At 49.9% G+C, this 23,105-nt stretch overlaps 10 protein-coding genes across 10 annotated transcripts; 5 read left to right on the top strand and 5 right to left on the bottom strand.

The window, feature by feature from the left end:
- Window positions 1-1,422: 1,422 nt before the first annotated feature.
- MGYG_03237 (hypothetical protein) lies at window positions 1,423-2,973 on the top strand (the record flags this gene model as incomplete). The annotated part of the gene is made up of 6 exons (XM_003175668.1): window positions 1,423-1,550; window positions 1,651-1,905; window positions 1,981-2,200; window positions 2,387-2,553; window positions 2,630-2,824; window positions 2,889-2,973. 6 exons carry the CDS (start codon window positions 1,423-1,425, stop codon window positions 2,971-2,973), a joined length of 1,050 nt encoding a protein of 349 aa, XP_003175716.1.
- A 3,009-nt stretch (window positions 2,974-5,982) lies between these two features.
- MGYG_03236 (hypothetical protein) lies at window positions 5,983-7,981 on the bottom strand (the record flags this gene model as incomplete). Its single annotated transcript, XM_003175667.1, has 10 exons — window positions 5,983-6,516; window positions 6,582-6,618; window positions 6,683-6,715; window positions 6,780-6,994; window positions 7,055-7,169; window positions 7,230-7,293; window positions 7,349-7,412; window positions 7,474-7,563; window positions 7,621-7,728; window positions 7,790-7,981. The coding sequence occupies 10 exons, from the start codon at window positions 7,979-7,981 to the stop codon at window positions 5,983-5,985; spliced, it is 1,452 nt and encodes a 483-aa protein (XP_003175715.1).
- A 1,420-nt stretch (window positions 7,982-9,401) lies between these two features.
- On the bottom strand, window positions 9,402-10,775 carry MGYG_03235 (hypothetical protein; the record flags this gene model as incomplete). The annotated part of the gene is made up of 1 exon (XM_003175666.1): window positions 9,402-10,775. One exon carries the CDS (start codon window positions 10,773-10,775, stop codon window positions 9,402-9,404), a length of 1,374 nt encoding a protein of 457 aa, XP_003175714.1.
- A 3,155-nt stretch (window positions 10,776-13,930) lies between these two features.
- On the top strand, window positions 13,931-14,770 carry MGYG_03234 (hypothetical protein; the record flags this gene model as incomplete). The annotated part of the gene is made up of 2 exons (XM_003175665.1): window positions 13,931-14,292; window positions 14,362-14,770. The coding sequence occupies 2 exons, from the start codon at window positions 13,931-13,933 to the stop codon at window positions 14,768-14,770; spliced, it is 771 nt and encodes a 256-aa protein (XP_003175713.1).
- A 775-nt stretch (window positions 14,771-15,545) lies between these two features.
- On the top strand, window positions 15,546-16,372 carry MGYG_03233 (ribonuclease P protein subunit p29; the record flags this gene model as incomplete). The annotated part of the gene is made up of 2 exons (XM_003175664.1): window positions 15,546-16,104; window positions 16,188-16,372. 2 exons carry the CDS (start codon window positions 15,546-15,548, stop codon window positions 16,370-16,372), a joined length of 744 nt encoding a protein of 247 aa, XP_003175712.1.
- A 450-nt stretch (window positions 16,373-16,822) lies between these two features.
- MGYG_03232 (hypothetical protein) lies at window positions 16,823-17,797 on the bottom strand (the record flags this gene model as incomplete). The annotated part of the gene is made up of 1 exon (XM_003175663.1): window positions 16,823-17,797. One exon carries the CDS (start codon window positions 17,795-17,797, stop codon window positions 16,823-16,825), a length of 975 nt encoding a protein of 324 aa, XP_003175711.1.
- An 829-nt stretch (window positions 17,798-18,626) lies between these two features.
- On the bottom strand, window positions 18,627-19,893 carry MGYG_03231 (paxneb protein superfamily protein; the record flags this gene model as incomplete). Its single annotated transcript, XM_003175662.1, has 2 exons — window positions 18,627-19,357; window positions 19,425-19,893. The coding sequence occupies 2 exons, from the start codon at window positions 19,891-19,893 to the stop codon at window positions 18,627-18,629; spliced, it is 1,200 nt and encodes a 399-aa protein (XP_003175710.1).
- Window positions 19,894-20,217: 324 nt separating this feature from the next.
- Window positions 20,218-20,722, top strand: MGYG_03230 (DNA-directed RNA polymerase I; the record flags this gene model as incomplete). Its single annotated transcript, XM_003175661.1, has 2 exons — window positions 20,218-20,552; window positions 20,617-20,722. The coding sequence occupies 2 exons, from the start codon at window positions 20,218-20,220 to the stop codon at window positions 20,720-20,722; spliced, it is 441 nt and encodes a 146-aa protein (XP_003175709.1).
- A 366-nt stretch (window positions 20,723-21,088) lies between these two features.
- On the bottom strand, window positions 21,089-22,097 carry MGYG_03229 (thiamine pyrophosphokinase; the record flags this gene model as incomplete). The annotated part of the gene is made up of 2 exons (XM_003175660.1): window positions 21,089-22,004; window positions 22,057-22,097. 2 exons carry the CDS (start codon window positions 22,095-22,097, stop codon window positions 21,089-21,091), a joined length of 957 nt encoding a protein of 318 aa, XP_003175708.1.
- A 337-nt stretch (window positions 22,098-22,434) lies between these two features.
- Window positions 22,435-23,103, top strand: MGYG_03228 (DUF775 domain-containing protein; the record flags this gene model as incomplete). Its single annotated transcript, XM_003175659.1, has 1 exon — window positions 22,435-23,103. One exon carries the CDS (start codon window positions 22,435-22,437, stop codon window positions 23,101-23,103), a length of 669 nt encoding a protein of 222 aa, XP_003175707.1.
- Window positions 23,104-23,105: the final 2 nt, after the last annotated feature.

The raw sequence follows: 23,105 nt of genomic DNA, 5'->3' as shown, positions 1-23,105 counted from the left end.
ACGCAGAGAAGGGCGAGGGTGCCAGCGCATGTGGAACATGAGACGGGCAGGGGGTGGGAGATCGTGCGACGCGATGGCTGTCTATTAATACCAGCTAGTGAGTGCATGTACATAAGTGAGTGCGAAAGCGCTGCTAGAGAAGTGCCCTAAAGTGAGCGGGAGAACTAGGCAGCGCGCCGTCAAGTCGGTACTGAGGGATCCCTCGCTGCGCTTTTGGTGGGCGTTGCTTTTTCCTGGCTGCTTTAAGCGTGGGTGGTGCCGAGGCGTGGTTGGCCATTGGGACGGCTGGGCGGGCTGGGCGGGCTGGGGTGGTTTTCGCAGGCGGCTGAGTCATGCTGAGCTAAAAGCGGCGGGTGGGCTGCGATACCGGTGGAGCCGTAAAGTGGAGCCTGGTATGGTAATGGTAATACGGTAACGGGACGACCAGCCAGTTGGGATGAAGAAGTTGATGTTGATAGAAAAGCGAAGATGAAGATGGAGATGACGGAAGAAGAAGATAGAAGATGATAAAGCAGAGGAGAAGTGGATAGGAGATGGAATAAGGTAAGAGTAAAGAGCAAGATAGGCAAGAGTAATCGTAGTGTGTAGAGTAAGAGATGGTAGAGAGGGCAGGGAGTAAGTGAGAGTCTCCGTAGATAGAGAGCGCCAAGGGGTGCCAGAAGCGAGAGGCGAAACGGTGGAACCGCCCAAGCTAGTGGGTGATGGGACGGAGGAAGAAACAGAAGCAGCAGGAAGGTCGAGAGTAAAAAAGAAGCAGAAGAGGCACGCAGGTGTTGCTTGTTGATGCTTTTTTCCCGCTCGCCTTTTCTACTCTGCCTCCCTGCTCCTTCTCTCCTCCTCGCTATCTCCTCGACTCGTCCCCGTCCTCTGTTGCTGTCGGTTTCGGCCTTCTCTCTGTCTGCCAGCGACGTGGGAGTTTTCTATTTCACGCAATCTCTCGACAGACGCAAGCGAGTGAAAAAAAAGCCGCCCCCGTACAAAGAGTGAAAGACGCATACATATCTATCTCGCACCCTCCGACTAGCCGTCCCATCATCGACAAGGGAAAAGAAAGAACAAGAAGCAGAGGGAGAAGAAAAAGAAGCGGATTCCCTTCCTGGCTTGCTCGTCCTGCTCGTCCTGTCTGTCTTCTTCAACCCGTCCGCTCGCATCCCAACTCCACGGATTCGGGCTTCCCATCGCTCAGCTCGCCCGGCGTTGGAACCACGCTCGATACCCTCATTGGCTGCCGTCCCTTTTTTCTTCTCTGCACAGCTCTGGGGTTTGCGTTGGCCTCTGGGCTCGCTCTTATTATTTATTAACTATAATAGCACATCAGTCGACCCTGGCTGCTCTCGTCTGCTCGATATTAATACTAACTACGTACTCCTGATTCACCCTGGCTTCTGCTCACTGACCACCTCTTCCGCTGTCTCGCCAGCCATGTCGGACTCCAGGGAGCCAGGGAAGCCCGGCGGCGACAAGGAGAAGGAGGATACGCTCACCAAGTACATCCAGCGCATGAAGACCGCCCTCAAGGGGCCTCGCAGACCGGCGGACATGGACAGGAGGTCGGTCGTCCCTTTTAGTTCCCTCTTCGTCTCGTCTTATATATATATACATCTATATATCTTTGCAATGGTTGATATACTAACATGTAAACACCGGTAGACCGCACCTGGCTGCTCGTCCCAGAGCCGCTGCACCCGCAGACGCCGACCTCGCCGCAGACCCAACAGCACCAGCAGCAACAACACCATCTGCCTCTCCTTCGCACAGTCAAGGCCCAGGTCAAGGTCAACCTCCAGCTCCTCGCCAGTGGACCTCCATGCAAGAAGAACGCGCCCGCGCCCTCTTCGCTAAGTACGGCCTCACTCTCGAACCAGGCGAATGGATCACCGGCCCTGCTACTGGCCTGGCTGCTGCGTCCCCGGCCGGCCCTACGCCTACTTCTACCAGCAACAACATCAACATCAACAATATCAACGCCGTCGCCGCAAGCAACAATATTAATAACCAGGTCGAACGGATCGAGAAACCCATCCGTATGCGCGTCCGTCGTAACTGTCATCGCTGTCTGGCTACCTTTGGCGCCGACAAGGTGTGCGTCAAGTGCGAGCACACCAGGTGCAAGAAGTGCTTCCGCTACCCGCCTTCAAAGTCGGAGACGACCTCTTCGTCAGAGCCCAAGAGGGAGCGCGTCCAGAAGAAGATCGTTAATGTTGCTGCCAGTAACACCAACACCGCTGCTGGCGCCGGTACCGCCACTTCTACTACATCTGCAACACCCGGTACCACAGCTGCGACAACCACTGCCGCTATTGCTACTGGTGCCGGTGGTACTGCGAGTACAGGTGGCACTCGCGATCGCGCAAGGGATGAAGGACGAAACACCTGCCCCGAGAAGATCATGTTGACTATCCCCAGTCGGACAGGCGGACAGGATCTTGTGCGCAAGCCCGTTCGCCAGCGTGTGCGGCGGACCTGTCATGTCTGCAGCACTTTGTTCGAAGGCTCTGCCACCGAGTGTCTGAACTGCCATCATCTCCGGTGCAAGAAATGTCCTAGAGATCCGTACGTCTTTTGACTTTTCCGTGTGGTGTTTTTCCTTTTATCTACCGGCATACATATACTAATATCGTTTTTACAGGGCAAAGATAGACAAGTATCCGGACGGATACCCTGGCGATGCAGAGCCGCCGTTTGAGCCACAGGAGCGGATCTGGAGGAAACCTCGTCGGCGCGTTCGGTGGACTTGTCATGAGTGCTCGTCCATGTTCACGGGCGGAGAGAAGATATGTCTTCAGTGCCACCACGAGCGGTGCGGCGGCTGTATTCGAGACCCGTACGTCTACGCTCCCTTTTTCTACTTTGCTTCTTGAACTCGTTTCTAACATGACAATCAACAGGCCTAAAAAGATCAAGCCAGAGCCAGACCCAGAGATACTTCGGCGTGTCGAGGAGAAACTGGCGCTTATAGATGTCTCTTCCTAGACTAGAGATATCAATCAACCAACGCATCACCATCACCATCACCGCCACCACCACCACCTACAACGACATTCACCTTCGCTTATTTACTTTCTTTCTTTGCTTCTGCTTCTACCACATTGGCCTGCTTAGCTAGCTGTTTTTATTCGATTTACTACATGACGGTTTACGACTCTCACGCTTGCCCTTTTATTGCCGTTACTACCCCTTGACCTGACCTGACTTGACCTAACTTGCTTCCCTTGATTCACCTTGCCTTCCGACTGGACCGGCCTTTGCTTCATGCACGCCCTAACGATCTCGCAAAGATTGATAAGCATCCTGTTGTTCTGTGTCTTGATGTATACCCTCGCCTCGTCCCTGCTACTACTACCTACCACCACCTATCACCATCTACCACATACCACTACTTCTTTACTACATACACAGAAAGACTAGACAAGCAACTAAAAATCTAAGAACACAGTTTAATATCCGTCCATATTATTTCTGCACTTAATATATAAACTACTATATGTATATGATCTACTACGTATATACTCCGTGTCTGTCCCTCTACTTATCTCAGTACCCCGTAGATAAGGCCCCCATCGCCGTTTCTAGCAAGTCCATGCCATGCCAAACAACTCCTGACTCCCTACCCTGTCTGCACCCCTGCCTATACTCGGCCATCAACTATTACTTTTCGTCCTCCCATGCACTGCATCTGCATGTTCACTCGCCTGTCCTATCAAACCCTGTTCCAGCACAAAGGCCAGAAACATGACTTGACTTGATCCATGTGCATGATTTCCCCACTAAGTAACCCAGCGTAGATAAAATCAGCCAGTCATCAGCCGCCTCTCATGGAGCAAGACAGGGGGGACAAAATGCAGTCGGTAGTTGTAGCGGTAGCAGGGAGGAGAGGATAATAAAGGGCCATCCCCTTGACCAGTCGGTCGATGGGCTTCTTCTGCGGCCTTTTTGCTCCTGCATTGGCGTGTTCTGGTTGGTCATGTTAGTGAGAAAGGAAACCGAGTCAGAGATTTGCTCTCCCCCTGTCATGCTGTGCCATGTCCAATCAACCCGTTAACTAGCTCGCTGGCTGGCCATTTGGGCTCGCTCTCGATCTGCTAAGTTGGCGATTCGGCTCTTGATTCTTCGTCATTTCTGCCCTTGGGGCCGGACGGTAGAGATCTGGTTGGTTAAGCTTCTTCAGAGGATTGTTTTAGGGTATTTTGCGATCACTCATCTCGCCCTTGCCTCCCATCTCATCTCGATCAGCCGCTGAACACGGGGGAGGGGGGATACGTAATTAGATCTCTTGGGTGCCAGCCAGCGTAGTATTGCGGCGGTACTCTAGCAGCTTCATCCGGACCAGGGCCGTCAGTAACACGTGTGGCACTTTCAGTTCGCTGGTGCATGCAAAAGACCGTACAGAGTACAGAAGTGGAGGGGATAACTCTCTCACGCGCGCTGGATGCATGCAGTCCGTCAGTTGCTGTGATGCATCATCGGTGATTATATATGCTTCATATCCCTTGATCAGGCCACTGCCTAATCGCGAGCTCTAAGCATGTCCACCCAAACTGCAAAGTCTGTCGCTCGCTCGAAGCAGTAGTCATCCATATGCCGCATTCGAAACAACCACGCCGATGCATAAAATCGAAATTCAAATGCACAAGGCTTCGTAACTATCGTCATGCAGCAGAAGACGGGCAGAATCAAAATGGAAAAGCAAAGTCGGTTCGGTCCCAACCCTGCACCTCTTGTCTTCCGAACATTCTGATATAGGCCAGGGTATACACCTTTATACCCCCTGGTTGGGAACGATCCCACCCAAGAACGACTGCCTCCCTGTGTCATGGCCTCTTCTGGGCAGACCCTCCGTCGCCTTCCCTACCGTCCGTGGCACCACAGGGCAAGACCAGGCGGGATCCGTCACCCCGTTTCGTCCACGCTGCGTCTGCGTTCCAGCTCCAGTCCTGGTTCCAGTCCCAGTCCCCAGTCCCAAAGTGACGGAACGGGTAGAATCTTCTCCCGTAGCCTTTTTCTCCTGCTTTCTTCTTCAGTGAACCCTTATCGTCGAACCCCATGCAGTCAGTCTTTTTTTTTTTTTTTCCAACTTCATGGCTTTTACTCAAAACCCATGGTCATGGGAATCCCATGCCTTTCGTCCTTCGCCTCTTGCCCGCATCGTGGGTGAATGGCGAATGCAACACCAGCAACCTGGTTGGGCCAGGCCTTCTTTTATCCTTTTCTTTCCTTCTTGTCGGTCGAGAAAGAAAGCCTTGTTTATGCTCTTCTTATCGCATGACTCAAACTAATGGACACAGGGTAACGATTCGTCGAACCCTTGAGAGTTATGTCGTGATATCTTCTCTCAGATATAAGTGCTCTGTACGGAGTACGGAGTAGGGAGGACGAAATATGTACAGAGTATGCGCCGTGCTATGTATAGCTCTATTTCTGGTGGAGGTTTGGCTAGTCACTACTTAATTATCCCGTCCCGTACGGAGTAACTAGCTAGCAATTGGGACGATGGCTGCTCTTGTCAGGCTCACCTTCACGGCCTGGTGGAACCATGGCGTAGATATGTTTGTCCCCAGAGGGTGCCTGCTGTGTGGCCCCCGGAATGCAATGCCGCTCGTTACCTCTGTGTCGGTATGCATTTGGGACCCTTTTCTTTGCTTTTCTTCCGCCCCCTTCTGCTGCTCGTTGCTTGTTGGTTTTTTTTTTTTGCTGCTCTGCTCTGTTTTTGCTTTGCTTTTGATGCCCAAAAAGAAGCGAAAATAAAAAAATGTTGATGTTATTTTCTTTTTTTTTTGTGTTTGTTTTTTTCGGTTTGGTATTTATGGTAACCGAAGCTGTACCAGTATCAATAGCCGTTTCAGGTACCAATACGGTATATTTAATCACGTGGGAACTCTAACTCGACATAAAATAAAACGAACAAAAAGACGCAGAGATTAAATATTATTATCATTTATACTCCGTACGGGAGGATTATCATGAAGATGGACAAACTTTTTGTTAGAGGGTGTATTTGAACCCTTCTAGCCCCTCGATGGGGGTCTTCGCCGTGCCGTCATCAACCTGCTTGTTTCGCTTCGAGAAGATAACTGTTGTGAATGCCACAGCCACCAGGATGAACAACTGAAACGCTGTAGTCACCCAAAGACCTGGCACATACCTAGGCCCATCTTGCTCTCTAAATACCGTTGATGCAATGATGCCTCCCAGTGCGCCGAATCCAATCTGCAAGGCGCTTCCCACAGCTCGCTTGGACTGGAACCGGATGTTGTTTGACTGGTAGGCGAGGATGGCTGGGATGTTCCCCTGGCAGCCAGCTGCTCCAAGGAAGAAGCCGAAATAACGGACGTTGTTGTTTGGGTGATATGCCGTTAGCATCAAACCGATGATGCAGAGGATACACTGGATGACGATGATGGGTCCTCGCATACGGTACTTGTCGGCCACCCAGGACAGTGCCATGGCTACAACACAGGCAAATGCCGTTGGAGGTGCCGTGAGCAGACTCGTTATGGCTGGAGTATACCCCATAGCCTTGGAAATCCCCGCAAGTTAGTTTGTGGGTAACAACGTTTCGGAGAACACACGATCTCACTTACCCTAATAATGATGGGCGCAAAATAGGTTAAAGCATATCTTGTTACCCAAAATTAGTTATGGCCCATTATCATTGTCTTCCATTTTTTATAAGGGAACTTACGCTGGGACTGTGGTTGCCAGGAACATCAACGAACTATACACGTTTTGTCAGCATCTAGAGCCATGCAACCGAATAATTAGGACGCTGGTTGAATTACAATGTCCATAGCTTCCAATCTGCCAAATGGAGCCTCAGCTTAGCAAGGGTAACCGGGTCAGGAACGGAATCGGCTCTATCCTTTTCCAATCGGTGCGAAATATATTTCGCCTCGTTCACCGTGAGGAATTTTGTCTTTGCTGCTTTGTCTGGGAAATCTATGATGATGAAATAAGCTGCTATGGCAATGACCTGAGTCATGGCTCCTTCAACAATCTATTCCAAGGTTAATCCTGATCGTGTTTCTAGTAACGTCATGAAAATTGGTGCACTTACAAAGATCCACCTCCATCCATGGAAGCCAGCAAGACCTTCCATTTGAATGAGTCCAAACGATAGGATACTTGAAAAGCCGCCGGCGAGAACCGAGGTAAGGTAGAATATAGCCAGCCTTCCGTATCCAGGGTCAGAAACGCCACCAACAACCTGCAAAGCTGAAGAATTTGCATACCTAGTTTGAACCTCATATCTCACATACCAACAGGAGATAAGATAAACACATCCTGGGAATAATCCTAGACCCCGCATTTAGTTGGCAGTACATATGATTTGCACACTAGTTGAGCTTACCGGCCTCGAAAACACCAAGGAGAAATCGGAGCACAACCAAGGATTGATAGTTGTGGATGAAGCCCTAACAGGAAATGTTATCAGTTTTTACACCCGTCACGGCCTCGAGACTGAAAGATGTATACCGATCCGAGCATGATCGTTCCCCAGGCAAACGCTATACCCGCCAGCCATGCGGCGCTGCCAACTTTTCGCAGAAGCAAATTCGATGGGAGCTACATTTCACATGTCAGTGCAACCTCCCAGCGCAGATGCAGTTCGTTTTGACATACCTCGAAAATGAAATATGGAATAAAGAATACCAGCAGCGCGATAGAGTATCGCGAACCGATATACAACTTCAATTCTTGGTTCAAACCCGCTATGCGAGCGCTCGATATCTAGACCACTTGCTGAGCTTGTTTCCTAAATTCAAACATTGTACAGGAGAAAGGACCGTACATTCGTTCTGTCAATGAGGGATATGGCGTACAGCGCGCCAATGATAGGCAGCAGTCGCCAATCTATCCGTCGAAGAAGCTGCTTCTCTCGATGTTCGCAATCTTCCAGAAACTCAAGGGCGCCATTCTCCGTGTCCTCGTCCACAACCGTCTCGCCCTCCGATTTATGCGAATCTCCCGGTTTAAACTCCATGGTGATTTAAGACGAAGAGAAAGAATCGCAATAGTACCATGGAAGGCAAAAAGTCACCTCTCAAAATATTTGGCGGGAGAGAGGACGATTGAGTGATTTTAAACTGGTCGAACTACGGTAGCCGACCTAGTCGCTTGCTCAATAGCAACCGCTCTCGTCCAAGATGTACTACTCCTTAACCCTGCAATCTTGTGCATGGACTCGGGAACCATTTCTGCTTATGATCCGCCCCCCACGACATGCTTGTAGGTGGAGGACAGTCTTCGCTCGTTCATGAACCTCCACCCCTTTGCATAGTTAGACATTCTAAATATATATATACAACCGTAAATGGCTGCGAGTGTGCTGTCAATGCTATACTAAGCTACCGCTAGCATTGTTGTGTCGTTTCTTCCGATAAAGGTTTTGATGATCGGGTGTGTTTTCCGAAAACGGATCAGACTGGACACGAATTTCTTCACACCCACCAGGCCAATAAAGGTCATGATTGTCCGCCTTTCATATGATTAGGTGCATGGATGAGACCGGGGTTACGGATCTCCTCGACTCTGGACCGCCATGAATTTCTTCCCATCCTGGAGAGCCGGGAGGGGATCCCATGCACCGCATTGCATAGCAGCCCTTGGCGCGGATGTTGCCTTGTTTGTTTCCCTCCCCTTCACCTAAACAGCTGATAATAATGGTACTCTGGTTACATAGCTGCATATAGCTCCTTGGTATGGCTTGGGTTGTACTCTGACCCTTAAGGACATTTATTATTCATTATATGGTACTCCGTTAAGGGACGGTGAGTTCGTAGATCAACTGCTGGACCAAAGCTATGTATACAGGGCTGAAAGTTCGTGCACAACTGGTTCAACATTGGTTTTGCCGTAGGGCGAGTCCTTTTGCATTCCATACCCTCGACGAGCTTCTAGACATATAGTTCAGTTGATCTTCTGCGCTGATTCAGGCAGTTATCGCTCAAAAGCCAAACCTTAGACATATGCTCTTCGAACTGTAGCCTCTCAGCTGATTTGCGCTTAACCTCCCTTGACAGACCGCTCCGTCGTTGGGAGAGTGGCGGGCATGGAATATCTGAACATTTGCCATCCTTAAGAGCCAGGGTTTGTTGAGCGACTTTCGGTCTTTGAAGACCCATTCTAGTAAAATAGTGCGCGGAGAACTGGCTGTTCACATGCAGCTAAAGCGTAGTCTAGTCCTTGCTAGAACTAACTGGTTGGTTGGTAGTGGGAGTTATATTGATTTGAAACATAAAACCGGAGACTTTGAGCACTTATAGGCAAGCCATTTTATAGCTGGGCTAAAGGCGACACTTTCGTCCTCAGAAGAATTCGATTCTTACCTATGTACGGAGTATCTGTCTAGATATCAATTAGACAACAATCTTGAGGCGCAGAATGCTCAACTTCCAGCAGGTTCAGCCGCAGATAAGGTTGCCATTCCCTTCCACCGTGAGAGAGCCGAGGCTTTGCCCCTTAGCATCAAGGTAATTCTGGATCATTTCTCTGACGATTTCATGCTCCCCCGCAGCAGCGTAGGTTAAGGCTGTAGCTCCGTTACCATCCTGTATATCAACATCGATATCGGCCCTCCTCAGTAAATAGTCGACATTACGTCTCTGTCCACCTTCTGCTGCGATCATGAGCGCTGTCCTGCCTCGGTTGTCTCTTATATTCACATTGGTATCTTCTCGTGCAAGTAGGACCTGCGCGGCGTTGTCAGCTGTGGTATAACTCAGGTCGTCACGAGCTGCGAACATAAGAGCTGTTCGACCATGGTGGTCTTGTATATTGATATCGGCGTCTGGCCGATTAAGTAGCACATAGACAAGGTCGCCAAATCCGGTCCGCGCGGCGTGCATGAGAGCTGTGCCATCGAAGAGCTGATAATTCATATTGAGTTCTTTTCGATCCATTAGCAAGGAGGCTATGCGATTGAATCCACGAAACGCCGCGATGATCAGCGCCGTGTCTCCGGAATGGTCTGCGGCATTGACGTCGAGATCCTCTCGCTCTAGTAGCAGCTTGACTACTTCAATATGCCCATATTCCACTGCCTGCATGAGCATCGTCCTGCCAGTTTCAGTCGCGCAGTTGATATCAATTTCCTTGCGAGCAAGCAGTAGTCTCAAACGGGATGCATCTGGGTGATATATGGCACGAAAAGCAGGCCGGTGACGGGGAAAGCTGGCATCAAGATCTTCTCTCGCAAGGAGAGCTCTAGCTATGCTACTGTTGTCTTTCCCTATCGCAATAACAAGTGCAGTATCGCCCTTTTCACTGCGTATGTTGAAATCTATATCCTCTCGCTGCAGAAGAAGGTCGACTATGTTGGCGTAGCCCTTGTGTACAGCAGCCATCAACGCAGTAAAACCCTGGTTATCCACAGAGTTAACATTGAGCTGCTTGCACTCGAGGAACAGCTTGACCATCTCTTCGTATCCCAGATTGACGGCGAGACTGAAGGCAGTGGCGTTGTCTCTGTCCGGCACATTCGGATCAAATGAGCCTGTAACGAGTATCTTTGCCATCTGGACATCTCGCTCTGACACGACGAGGTGTAACAGTGACGAACCATCATTGCCACGGCGGTTGATCTGTTTCCTCGTCAGGAGATGGGCTAGCGAAGGGATGGCATGTATGTAGCTGAGAAGGTCCACCGGGCTAAGATGGTCTGCGATGAGATACATGATGTAATCGTGGAGATACGGCGTCTTCTGCTTCCTCCTCGCCGGTCTCAAAGGAACTCTGCATTGTCTCTGGCCCTCTGTCGAGTATGACATGGATGCCATCTGATGAAGCGTTATAACCAACTGCTATGAAATCCAGGAGTAGATGACGATGAGGATGGAGCTGTAGCTCGCTGACTGCCCGACTTTGAGTGAGGAAACAAAAAGGAGGCCTCTTGTCCCAGATGAGATGATTACACAGATCGCAGCAGCAACTAGTTAACCAGTCGGACAAGCAACCCGCCAGTCAGAGTGACTGTCAAACTGGTCTCTTCGCCTTCGCTTTTGCGGCTGGCGATGATGGTTGACATTATTTGAACAGCCAGAACCACCCAATTCCACGTGATAGTTAAGAGGCTGAAGGAAGATGCGAGACGCCGCAATATAAGAGCGTCTTGCAAGCGAAGCAGAAGCATGAGGAGAATGGTTAAGTTCTACAGCCTATTTAGTTCGCTGTTAGCTAACTAGTTAAATAGTTAGTTGGCTTATTTAGTTATATCGGCGGTGCAGAGGGAGCCGGGGGTGGGGATCGGGAAGTAGTTATATTCGAGCAAAAGGCCCGGCATAACTAATACATCGATTGGCATCTCATGGAAATATTCCATCTTGCTGCTCGAGACCTCCTGTTTGACCTCAAGCTATCTCGATAATGCTCTAGGGCAGTCTTCTAGTTCAATTGACGACCGGATGTAACAAGTTAGTTAGCTGGTGCGACTCTTGGGCTGCTGCATTGGATTTGAACAGGGCATTTGCGTCATAAAATTTGGTGAGATTTTTCACACTATTTTGGCCGGTCTTGGGACTCTTGATAGACGATTCATGGATTTCAAAAAGGCTCATTTCGAGTGGCTGGTGGGAGTCTCCGGCTTGTTTTCTGATACTCCGTACACTGAACGGCTGTAGTTTGCTTCCGTCTGTCCCATTCCCTAACCGACTAGATAACTAGCTACGGAAGACCCGTCAAATCAGCTTCGCCAGACGGTCGTAAATAGATATAGTCCCCAGAGCCTGCCGATTCCTTTGTGGGTGTTGCTTGATGGTGCCCCGATGGGCCGCCTAAAAGACTCTATCAAGCCGTCTTGGTTGCTTGTCCGGGTGGAAGTGAGATCGCTTAAGAGGCTCGATCGGAAGGAGTGCATCGAGATGGAACATCGTTGATTGATCTCCAAGGACGGGAGTATATATTCGACCATCTTGGACAGGCGTTTCATTAGGCGGAATGACGACAAGATATGAGGATGGCCCTTCTGTTGGCTGGTTAGATAGCTAACTAACTATCGGGCGAGAGGGCCCTCTCTTTTTCCCTTTTGGGCGACTGGAATTGAGTCTAACATGGTTCGTATACTTGGTTATACAGCAGGGTCCCCCAAAAGAGTGACAAGGAGCATTAGTGACGTGCTACAGTGGGACGGCCTGGCAGAGGGCACTACCAATGGCACGCTTGAGGATCAAGCAAGATAATCGCCCATAACACTCCGTACTGAGGCAGAGTGAAGTTTCATGGCCCTCGGGACGGCAAGACATCCAATCGATACTCCATGCCGTGGGTGCATCGGCCAATACGGGGTCTGCCGTGACGATGAAAAAGGGGCTCAGACATGAATCTCCGAACCCCGGCTGCCCTGCCGTCGTTTCGTAAAGAAGGAAGCCGATTTCATGAGACTCTTTTTTGACAAGTACGGCCAACCGAGACGCCGACGTCATGCAAGTAACTCGATGTAGTCCAGGTCACGGTGCATGAAGCATGAGAGGCGAGGCCAACACAGGCTATGCAGCCGTCTGTCTGCCCCCTGGCCAACGCTGGATCCCTCCACAAACAAGAACGATGGAACCCCCATGTGGTGGTGTTCGAGAAATGGTTATCAAGGGCCACCGTCTCTTGCTTGGCCTGAAACCGGGCGCTAAAATGTGCTTGACTTCGTACCAATCCAGGCCGTGGTTCGTTTGTAATCTGGAAATGATTCCAACGCTTGCACTGCCTCCAGCTGGTTCTTTGAGCCCCCGTTGGCTCCAACCAGGCCGGATGCCTGTTGGTGATTCGGCTGTCCGCAGAGCTTACGCATGTGCTCTCTATTTAACTTTGGCTATCCATCGTCGTCTCGCTTGCGGGCTTGCTGGCCTGTCAAAAGTGCCGTTAAGGTTGGCTGAAGAACTGCATAATGGAGGGCCTTGACTGTCCCCGTATACCCCGGACTTTACTTTCTTTTACTTAAGCACCGGGCGACCAGCCCCTTACGGCGTCGATCTCCAGGGCCTGTAATATCAAGCGTCGATCCTGGGCAGCCCCGTCCCTCTCTATACGGGAGGAGAGAACGAAGGCAAAAAGAGAGAGAGCGAGAGAGTAGGAGAGAAAGTCGGAGAGACTGCATGTAACACATCGTTTGCTGAACAGGACCGTAACTGGCAATGTGCAACGCTCATCTGTTCGAAGTGCCTGCGAAACCGTTCAGGGGAAGACTTTGATATTGGATGTCATATCGTCCAGCAAACGAATATCAAAGTGAAGATGGAACAGGAGCCACTGGAGCAAGGATGTCCCATGTCCGTCCTCGATTGTGCCCTTCCTAACCGCCCTGTACCGATCCAGGCAGGCTCTGCGAGATGCTGTCCCTTGTCCGATGCGAGATCACTGGTCAATAGCTTAGCGGATGGAGGAAGAGGCTTGCTTGCTTGTTTGTCCAGGCTACCTACCGCTAACGCTGGTCTGTCTGGGGACATCCCATAGGCTTCTCTCCAGCTCCTCTGCCCGCAGCTACCACTTTCCTTTTTTCATTCGCCTCTGAGCTGGTAGATGCCTATTTGCCCGTCTATCTATCTGGCGGGCTAGGGGCTTGCGGACGAACTTTGACCCTGGCTTAGTTATTGGGCCCTTGGAACGGAAAACCCGTACATACTTACTTAGTTCTAGAAAAGAAAAGAAAACCTGCGGCAGCATGGGTTTCACAGTCACTTTCATGTAGCTGGGGAAGGTGAATAGGCAGATTCCACTGTTCAATTAGAAAAGAAAATAATACGGGCTTAACTGGAGACGGTGATTAAAAGGATAAAAAAAGTAAATTGAGGCCGGGGCTTTTATATAAAGGGAAGCTTCCTCGACCGCGGCCTCTGTTCTCCCCCAAAGCCACCTTAGATATTTCGCAAATCTACAACTCTACACTCACATACACACCTCTCAAAACCACCTCACGGTTTCGAATCCCCGTACAGACATCATCACAATGGTTGCTACCAAGTCTGTCCTGAGCGCTGTCGCTCTCGCTAGCATCGCTGCTGCCGAAACCATCGACGTCATGGTCGGCCAGGGCGGCCTCAAGTTCGTCCCAGACAACATCAAGGCCAAGGCTGGAGACGAGGTCGTCTTCCACTTCGTCATGGGCCACCACGACGTCACCTTGGGCAAATATGACAGCCCATGCATGCCAGCTGATGGAGAGGGTATCTATTCCGGTGTTATTGACACCGTCGAGAAGGGCAAGGGCGTCACCTTCACCGTCCCAATCCGGGACGACAAGACCAAATGGATCTACTGCTCTGTCGCTAAGCACTGCCAGAACGGAATGAGTCTTGTCATCAACCAGCCGTAAGTCAACTTCAGTATTCCAAAGATGTAGAAGAAGATGTGTATCCAGCTAACATGTTGAAATATCAGATCCTCTGGAAACAACCACGCCGACTACAAGGACCGAGCCAAGATTGTTCCCGAGAGTGGCTCGCCAACTGAGGTCCAGGGAGGCACCCTTGGTGGCTCAGGCTCAGGCGGCTCTTCTTCCGGATCTTCTTCCGCCTCCAACACCTCCACCTCCGCCTCTGGCTCTTCCACTGCAACTCCTACCGGCGGCAACTCCAGCTCCAGCCCCAGCTCTACCGACTCTGGCTCCAGCCCAACCCAGAGCATCCCAGATGCCACTCTCATCCCCAGTGGAAGCATCCCTAGCGCCACTGGTACCGGCGGCCAGACTACCAGCCCAACCGCCTCCCCAGGCTCCGCTGCCGCCCTCAAGGGAAGCGCTGCCCTTGCTGGTTTGGTTGCCCTCGGTGCCTGGGTTGGCCTCTTGTAAACTGAATATGGAGATGAAACGATGATTCCCCTTCTTGTATATTGACCATGCCGTTTTTTTTCTTGTTATGATGCTGCTTTTCCCATCTTCGTTTCGATATCATGTTTTCGCCCGTTGTCCTTGATGGCCAAAGAAAAATAAAGGAACTAATTAGAGTGCAATAAAAACTCATTATACTCCCTTGATTTGGATTAACCCGACTCTTGGGTAAAGAAAGAAACTGCCCTTTCCACGTAAATATTGGCTTAACGTAGAAAGACCAGCTTCATTCGTAGATCATATATTCATCTGAGCTGAGGGGTATCATTATCGGTATTGGCCGTTTAATCGTATCTTGATATTCTCTAAATATTGGCTGTGTTGTTAGCCTCTCGTGAGTTGGAGTTTAGGGTGAAGTTGGATTTTAGTTGTTATTTGACTTTTCAAGCCAGCCTCAAAAATGATGTCCGGGTCTTCAAACATCTTTTTTCCGTTTCTCCGTTTGACTAAGATATCAAATTTCAAAGCCTCGACTATTTACCAGTTAGCTCTCTCATATCTACAAAGAGGGTGATTTCAACCTCTCTACGCTCCCAACTTTCTGATTTTCAATTATTTAAGTGTTCTAGCTTCAGGCACGATCTAAACGGGGTTTGCTACTATTATTGACCGGGCACCATATCAGCACCATAATCAGAGAAATAATACCTAAATGCTCCAGGAAGACATATATCATCTGCTAGAAGTAAACTGCGTGGAAAAATATCCAGGAGACGTACCATAGCTGCCAGAGACCATGGCTCAAGTACATATGGCTCATCAGCTCCTGGAACGGGCACATCCATCAGAAACTGCAGAGCAGCTCTTTGCGGACAAGGTCAAACATCGGCCTCTCTTCTTGCGCCCAACGTCTCCCACTCCATCTGATAATCGATCACGGCGTCGAATGCAGCGTATACGAAAGAAGGAATACTTCCTACGCAAGCAGAAGCCAAAGCCTCTCTCCGCACGTGAGAAGAGAGTTCTTGGAGTCCACAAGCTACCCAAGGAAGAGATGAAATATGATATCTTCAAGGGCTTGAATCAGCTGTGGATTGAGTATATGTGGCAGGTCCTCGATCTAGCTCCACGGCCGGATTCAAATCCAATAGGAAAAGCAGCGGCTCAGGGTGTTGAGAAAAGCAGTCGAATAACCGCTGCAAGCCACGGAAGCAAACTGGCCAGCGCAGATTTTCATGGTGCGGATATCCAGGTTGTACGCAGCCGGTGTGTGAGCCGTGTCGGCTTAAAGGGGATTGTCGTCAGAGACACGAGGTTTGCCTTTGTACTGATTACGACGGAAAATGACGTGAAAAGTACGGATCCCCTGGTCTCCTACCCACTCGCTGCTTTAGATGAGGTTTTTTCCTTTGGCTAACTTGCTTTTACCCTGATACAGCGGTTCCAAAGGAACATACAATATTTAGATTTGAGATACCTCGTCCGTCTGGCCCTGGACTAGAGGCTAGAACGGACCTCGAGGCGAAGAATCTTGTATTCGAGATACATGGGAATCAGTTCGAAAGTCGTGCTCCAGAAAGGGCCAACAAGAAGTTCAAATGGAAGAATCTGGACTATCTTTAAATACCTTCGGAGGGTTTCATGTGATAATTTCTTAAGACGGATGACTATATTCGAAACTTGAAGAGCAGGTGTCAGGATTTCACCAAGCAGCAGCAGAAACCATATCAAGCGCAGCTATGGCATCTGGGCCAGCTCGAAGAATCTGCTGGCTCGACTCTATCAATGTACGTACACCGAGGATGGTAACGATGCCATGAAGAAGGTAGAGAGTGAAAGAGTTGGAATAATCTAGAAGAAGAACCTGGGAAGCTAGGTAAAACGGCGCATGCTGTACTCTAATACATTAAATAAACAATGTAATGATCATTTCCATTTCTGGGTATCGTTATTTGGTTCTGCCTATTTATAATATGTAGTAGTAGGCCCGAAGACAAGCTTTGGTGTGATATGAGCATATTGACTCAAAGCTACTATGGAATCGGACTAGAGTCAAGTGAAGAGCATTTTTCATCACATTCCAGCCCATTCAAGACTGAACGTCCTGACTGTTTGTTCAGAGCCCTCATCATCGGACTTTTCAGTACCACCGATAAGGTAACCTTTTTTCACACCAGTTCCCAGTCGTCCTCCCGCAACCAGATCCATAAGATCGAATTCTTCCTCCCATTCGGTAGAGACCACCAGGAAGTGGGAGTGGAAGCGTAACGGATCGCCAGGATACGCCATGTACTGACAACCAAAACGCAATCCAGGGGAGAGAAAGTACCCTTTTGAGTGCAGGTGAGCAAAGAGTGGATACGACGAGGGAGCTTCTGGGAGATATGCAGGGATCTGGGGTGCAGTTCTAAGTACCAGTCCACTGGAAGTAGCAGGCGTGACTTCTAACATCTGCTCTCCACCGGCCCTAGGAGCAGCATCCTCTTCCACAGTCGGCTTCCTTGGAGGTGCAAACAGAAGCTCGTCATCACCATCGCCATCCTCATTCTCAATCCCTGGTTCCGCGTGTGATGATGTGTCCTCTTCTACTTCTGGTTTTTCGCTTCCAATTTTTCTTTTGGATTTCTTTACCTCTTTAGCTTTTTGCTTTTTCATCGCTATTTCTCGCCTTTCTGCCTTTTTATCGGCTAGAATAACGGTGGCCTGGAGTCCATTCTGCTTCAGTTCATTGAGGTAGCGTCGCTTATCTTCCTCCTGTAGGTTTCTGATACCCTGGTTATGGGCCTGTGTGTCATCCACAACATATGCCACGTCTTTTTCTACCAATAGCCTAGCCTCCTCGGGCATCAACTCCAATGGCAGCCCTAAGAAAACATTTTGCTGCGGAACTTGTGGTAGGGTCCCTACTAGCACACCGCAAATGTGATGTTCACGGCGTAGATATGTTACTGCGTCGATGGAGAAGAGGAAATAGCGGCCTGATATCAGGGAGATGGGGATTGGAAGCTCTGGTTCTTCCCCTGCAGCCACGCCAGGCTTCAAGTCCATGTTACCTGCTGATAGATGCCCGTTAGTTACTGATCATACGTCAAAGAGTCATTGATACAAGTTGCAAAAGCAGCAGAGGCATCACGGAGTCATAGAAATGAATACTGTTCTCAGTCATATATTCCCATTTAATGGGATTCAGGGGATTGACAGATTAAGTAGTTGTGATAATCATGTAAGGATGCAAACAAAAAGGTCCATAACCAGAGAGCTTCGTCACTTACCAGGCAGCTTTCACCCTCTTACGAGGGATGTTTGAATATTTCCATCGCTTTGCTCGTTTTGTTTCTTTTTGTTGTGGAAGAAAAAAAATAAAATAAAAAGTTTGAAGCTTCACGTGACTTACTTTACTTGCGATTAGTCATCGAGTAGTGTAAACTTGGTTATTGTCGCCCTTTTTGAACGACGACGACGAAGTTGAGGATGAAGCTGTTTCGACGGTCGATGAATGTCATTTAATGATGAATTTGCTATCGCTGCTCGGTTTGATTCTGTTATCGCTGCTTCTACTTCTACTTGGTAAGCCCAGATGCAAGGTTTTCTTCCCCCGTTCAGGACCTGTCTAACGCCCATCGGTAGCTCTCTGGACTATCCGTTTCTGTCTGAGAGCAGCGTTTGGAAGCCGGGATGTCGACTTTCGATTGGATCCTCGGGATGGAGTATTCGACCGTAACTATCTACGAACAATGACCAGCGGGGGTCCAGCCCTCTCAGAGCAAATCGAGCTGGATGAGATGCTGAATGAACCTGTCACATACGAACGGGATGACCACGACGGGACGGGATATAAACAGAGTTGATTGTACTGTACTGTCCCATTATACAAGGATTAAAACTCCAGGTCTTCCTTTTTGGGTGCAGAAGAGGCGTTGTGTTGCTGAGCATCGTTGTCCCCGTCGATGGGGGGCAGAGAGAAGGGTTTGATTGCAAACTTCCTCCTGCTTAACGTGAATGCCCAGTCTTCGCCTACGTTTTTGTCCATACCACCACCACGTTCGTGCAGCACCGGGAGACGGTGTACCTTTAGCATCCCCTGTGGCGGCTCTTCTTGGTTTGTGGCTGCTCCAGAGCTTGCCAAAGAAGTTGGGTCGAGAGTATGAGGGAACGGAGCGAGCTCGATTACTCCATCAGAAAGCAACTCTATCCACCGGACTAGCCCCGAGGACCGAGGATACAGTGATATTGGAAGTGTTATCATTGCTGTCAGTCGGCTCGAATAAGTGGATAGCAGGGCTCGGATGTTGTGTAGAAATTGCAGGACATGTTCAGGCCGGCTCGCGTAGGGCGTGTATAGGGCGGGTGAGAGTAGCGAAGGGACGATGAGCCTGTGGACGGTATTGGGAGATGAGCTTTCTATGGCTTCGGACAGCTGTGTGGCTATTGCGGAGTAGGGCGAATCTGTGCTGGCGCTCGGCTTCGTGAGTGGTATGAAATTCATGGACTGCATAGAAGGGTGTGTAAGGCGCTTCGTGAGGTCGAATGCATGACAAAAGACAGCGGGCGCATTGCCCTGAGAAGCCTGCTGGGTGTCGCCTGCAGTTTCTGTAGCTGCAGCTGGTACTATAGGCAAGTTAGCCCTGCACCCCGCCTCAAGTGTAACCACCCTTATTACTGTGAAGCGGCATACCTCTGGAACCAGCGATCCCAAGCCCGAAGCCTCCGAGCCGCTCATACCTCCAGGCAATCTTCATCTTATCCTCCTTACTCCTGCTAGGACTGCTCTCAGAGGCGTCTGCTGCCCCAATAAGCCCAGGAAGTGTCGCCGCCCACTGCCTATCAAACCCCACAACGTGAACTCGATGGTCCTGGACCACTCCCTCGGCGGCATAGTATCTCAGCAACGCTCCCGCGAAATCAGTCGTGCCGCTTTCTTCAACCAGTAAAGAGCTTCCTAGAGCTAATCCCGCATGGCCGGCTAGCAAGTTATCGAGTGTAGGTGTACCTGTGGACGTGGTCTGGCGGCCGTCGACGGGGGAGGGGCGCAGTCCGGGTGTAGCTTCTGCCGGCTTGATCTGCTGCACTGGCTGTTGCGCATTAGCAGAAGGGTCGCGAGGACCACCAGACGAAAGCCCTATATTCCTCTTGCGAAAAGACATCTCCAACCTGTTCTATCGTCTTCTCGTCAGCGTCTCGTCTCTGGATGTTTCCCTTTAGTCTCCATGATCATCTTCAAAGAAAAAAAGTAACAGTAGAACTTGTCTCTATACGTAAAAGCGGCCCCACACAAAAATCTAAAAGCAGCATCAACTTTGGCTCTTCGTTTTTTAAAATATTCAAGCCAGAAAGAAAGAAAAGAACGACCGGAAAGTCGCTGAAAGTCGCATTCAAAACCCGCTGGATTTCGAGATAGCTAGTTAGCAGTCTGCTAGACGCTGCAGAAGACAGACAGACGCGAGAGAAGCGAAAACAAGCACCCCAAGATGTCGGACCCGATCCTGTTCGAAGACACCTTCAGCATCACCTCGATCAACGCTCAGAAATATGACCGAGTCTCGCGCATCAGCTGCACGTCGACGGACCATCTGATAACCTTCACCCTCGATGTGAATACAGAGATCTACCCATGCGCCCCCGGAGAGTCTCTGTCGCTGGCTCTGGCATCGACGCTGGCGCTGGACGGCAAGGAGGAGGCAACGGGTGAGAGAGCTGTATGGAGAGACGTAGGCATGGGGGAGAACACTCTGGCAAACGACTACGACTATGTCTGCTACGGCAAGGTGTACAGATTTGAGGAGAGCAGTACGGCGGGTAATATGTGAGTTTTACTCTAAATTTGATATGGGTACGATTACAGGTGCTAATCGGGGTTGGATATTCAGGGCTGTTTTCATCTCCTTTGGCGGCCTTTTGCTGTATCTTGACGGCCCATACAACAAGCTCAGTCCGCTTAAGATCGACTACGTCTATCTTCTCATGAAGAAGTAGTTATGCACTTGAAGAATAGTCGTTTGTTATCCCATCTGTCGGATCAATACTCTTGCTTTCTACACGGACTCACGGAGCCATAAAGAAAATAACCCAAAGAAACATCAACGGGGATGGAAATGCTTGGTTTTGATAATTTGGGTCTGGTCTGTTTTGCATTAAGCGCTGGCGTCTGAGTTAGAAATGGGACGAACTGGTCTGTCCCTTTAAAAACAAAATGCGGTATTTGGATATATCTCTTGTCTATTAAAGGAAAAAAAAAGCTGAAGGAAACAAGAAGAAATTGGAACAAGATCCAAAAAAAAGGCAGAAACAGGCAGCGTAAAACCAACGCAGAAGAAGCCTTCTGTTATATACACGCGCAGGCTAGACTGTCGGGAATTCGTGACGACGATGTATCCTGGCGAGTATTTCTAGATAGTCCTTCTCGTTCTCCGGCGTGAGGAGACCATGTCTGATAAAGAAATCTATGAGAACAAGGGCGCAATTAGGCTTGAATTCGCCATTTGACATCGCTTCCTTTACTTCGTCGACGCTCCATAATCGGAAATCCTCTACTTCGGAATCGCATGGTTTTGGTACGACGCTGGGGTCGAGCTGCAGATCGTAGACATACTCGCACTCTGGCTGCAGCAGACCTGTCTCCCCACCAGCTCGCTCGTCCCGGACATAAGTGTACGTTATGCATCCGCAGGACCTGGTGTCTCGTCGAACAATGTTTTCAGGCAACGAGGCTTCCTCCATGGCTTCACGGACTAGACTCTCAAATGGCGGCTCTCCAGTAGCTATGCCACCGCCAACGGTATTGTCTAGCATACCTGGGTATGTCTGCTTAGTCCTGGCTCGCCTGGGCACCCATATCATGATACCCTTCTGCTCGTCCTTGGTGTAGACGGTCATATGGACTCCATAGCTCAGGATGCCGAACAGACTGCTCCCCGCCCGCTCCACGCTGGCAACCAGCTCTTTCTTTGGGCCGTAGATGGGGTATAGCTCGTTCCTCCAGCCCTTAAGAACATCTATCTTCCCGCTTTTTGCGCCGATCTCCAGCGTCTGCGCTAGGAGGGCGCTTCGTTGTGGTTCCGTAGCGTTCGCCGGCGCAAGCAAAGTAACCGTCTTTGCCTCGCTATCGACCTTCCAGCTTTCCTTTGGCCAGGGGAACTTGTCCACTATGGAATTGAGAACAAGTCCAAAGGTCTGTTCGTAGCCTGTGATCTTGAATTCATGGTATCTTTCTCTGTATCTCTTGTATACCGCGGGGTCATCGTGATAGTACGGGAATCTGCACTGAGTCAGTATCTACTTTGCAACCTTTTCGAAGGCGCAAGACTCACACATCACATTCATTGACGAGATCAAGGTTACTCTTCCCCATGATGAAAGCTCTCTCAACCCAAAGATCCTGGTACTTTACCGTCTTCTTTCCTTCTTCCTCTTCTTCCTTCGGCTTCAACTTTCACCCTCTCACGTGACTGGTGATCTCATTGTACCTCTTATCGATAAACCAGAAACATCCCAGTCGCTTCTTTACTATTTTTTTTATCGTTCAGTTTCTTTGGCCTTCGATGCGGACAGCGTAGGGTAAAGAATAAAAAGAAGAGGGATGCTCGTGGTGTAATATCCGGCAGGCTGTGATATACATACCCATAATACCCTGCTCTAGCTACTACTACAACCAGGATCTCATCTCATTGACCACTAAAAATTTATAGATGGCGATGTTCTCCGTCGTCTTGCCAGGACGGCCTTGCCTTACGGAAGCCGTGCCTATACAGCCAGACCCAAACACGCCGCCTACCAACTTCGCATTCACCTTCCCAGCAGCGCCCCGGTTCTCTCATATTGTCGTCTTCCTCCTGCCCGGCGTCACTCTTCCTCCAGATGTGGCCGCAGCAGTATATATACAGTTCCCAACCCAGCAGCAACAGCCTGAATTCCGCTTTCTGGGTGCCATAGGAAACGAGAAGCCGTCGGCAATCTTCAAGGTCAGCCTCCCGGGCTCGCTGAAAACGATGACAGAGGCAGAGCAAGAGAACGAGATGATGGATGAAGGGGCAGATGCCATTGATCCGAACGTTACCATCACACTAGGGATAGCAATTGAGTCCACACAGGTGGTCCGGGAGAAACTAGCTACGCTACAGCAGCCATCGACGGGCCTGGAGCTGGTAAAGAGGGCGGGACAGTCGAGCATGACGACAAAGGTGTTAGCGCAGAGGATTATCGGGAACGCGTTCAACTTCCTTGCTAGCTTTGCTGCTTCGGATCCTCGGGCTCAGGGCGAAGAGGTTATTTCCCTGAAGAGCTTCAGAGATTGGTGGGCCAAGTTTGAGAGGAGGATAGAGGCCGATCCGGGCTTTTTGGAAAGAGAAGCCAGTTAAGT

This window comes from Nannizzia gypsea, genomic scaffold (genome assembly GCF_000150975.2).
Source record: "Nannizzia gypsea CBS 118893 supercont1.2 genomic scaffold, whole genome shotgun sequence".
Classification (NCBI taxonomy): domain Eukaryota; kingdom Fungi; phylum Ascomycota; class Eurotiomycetes; order Onygenales; family Arthrodermataceae; genus Nannizzia; species Nannizzia gypsea.
Note: the sequence above shows the minus strand (reverse complement) of the source record. Positions and strands in the feature narration are given on the sequence as shown.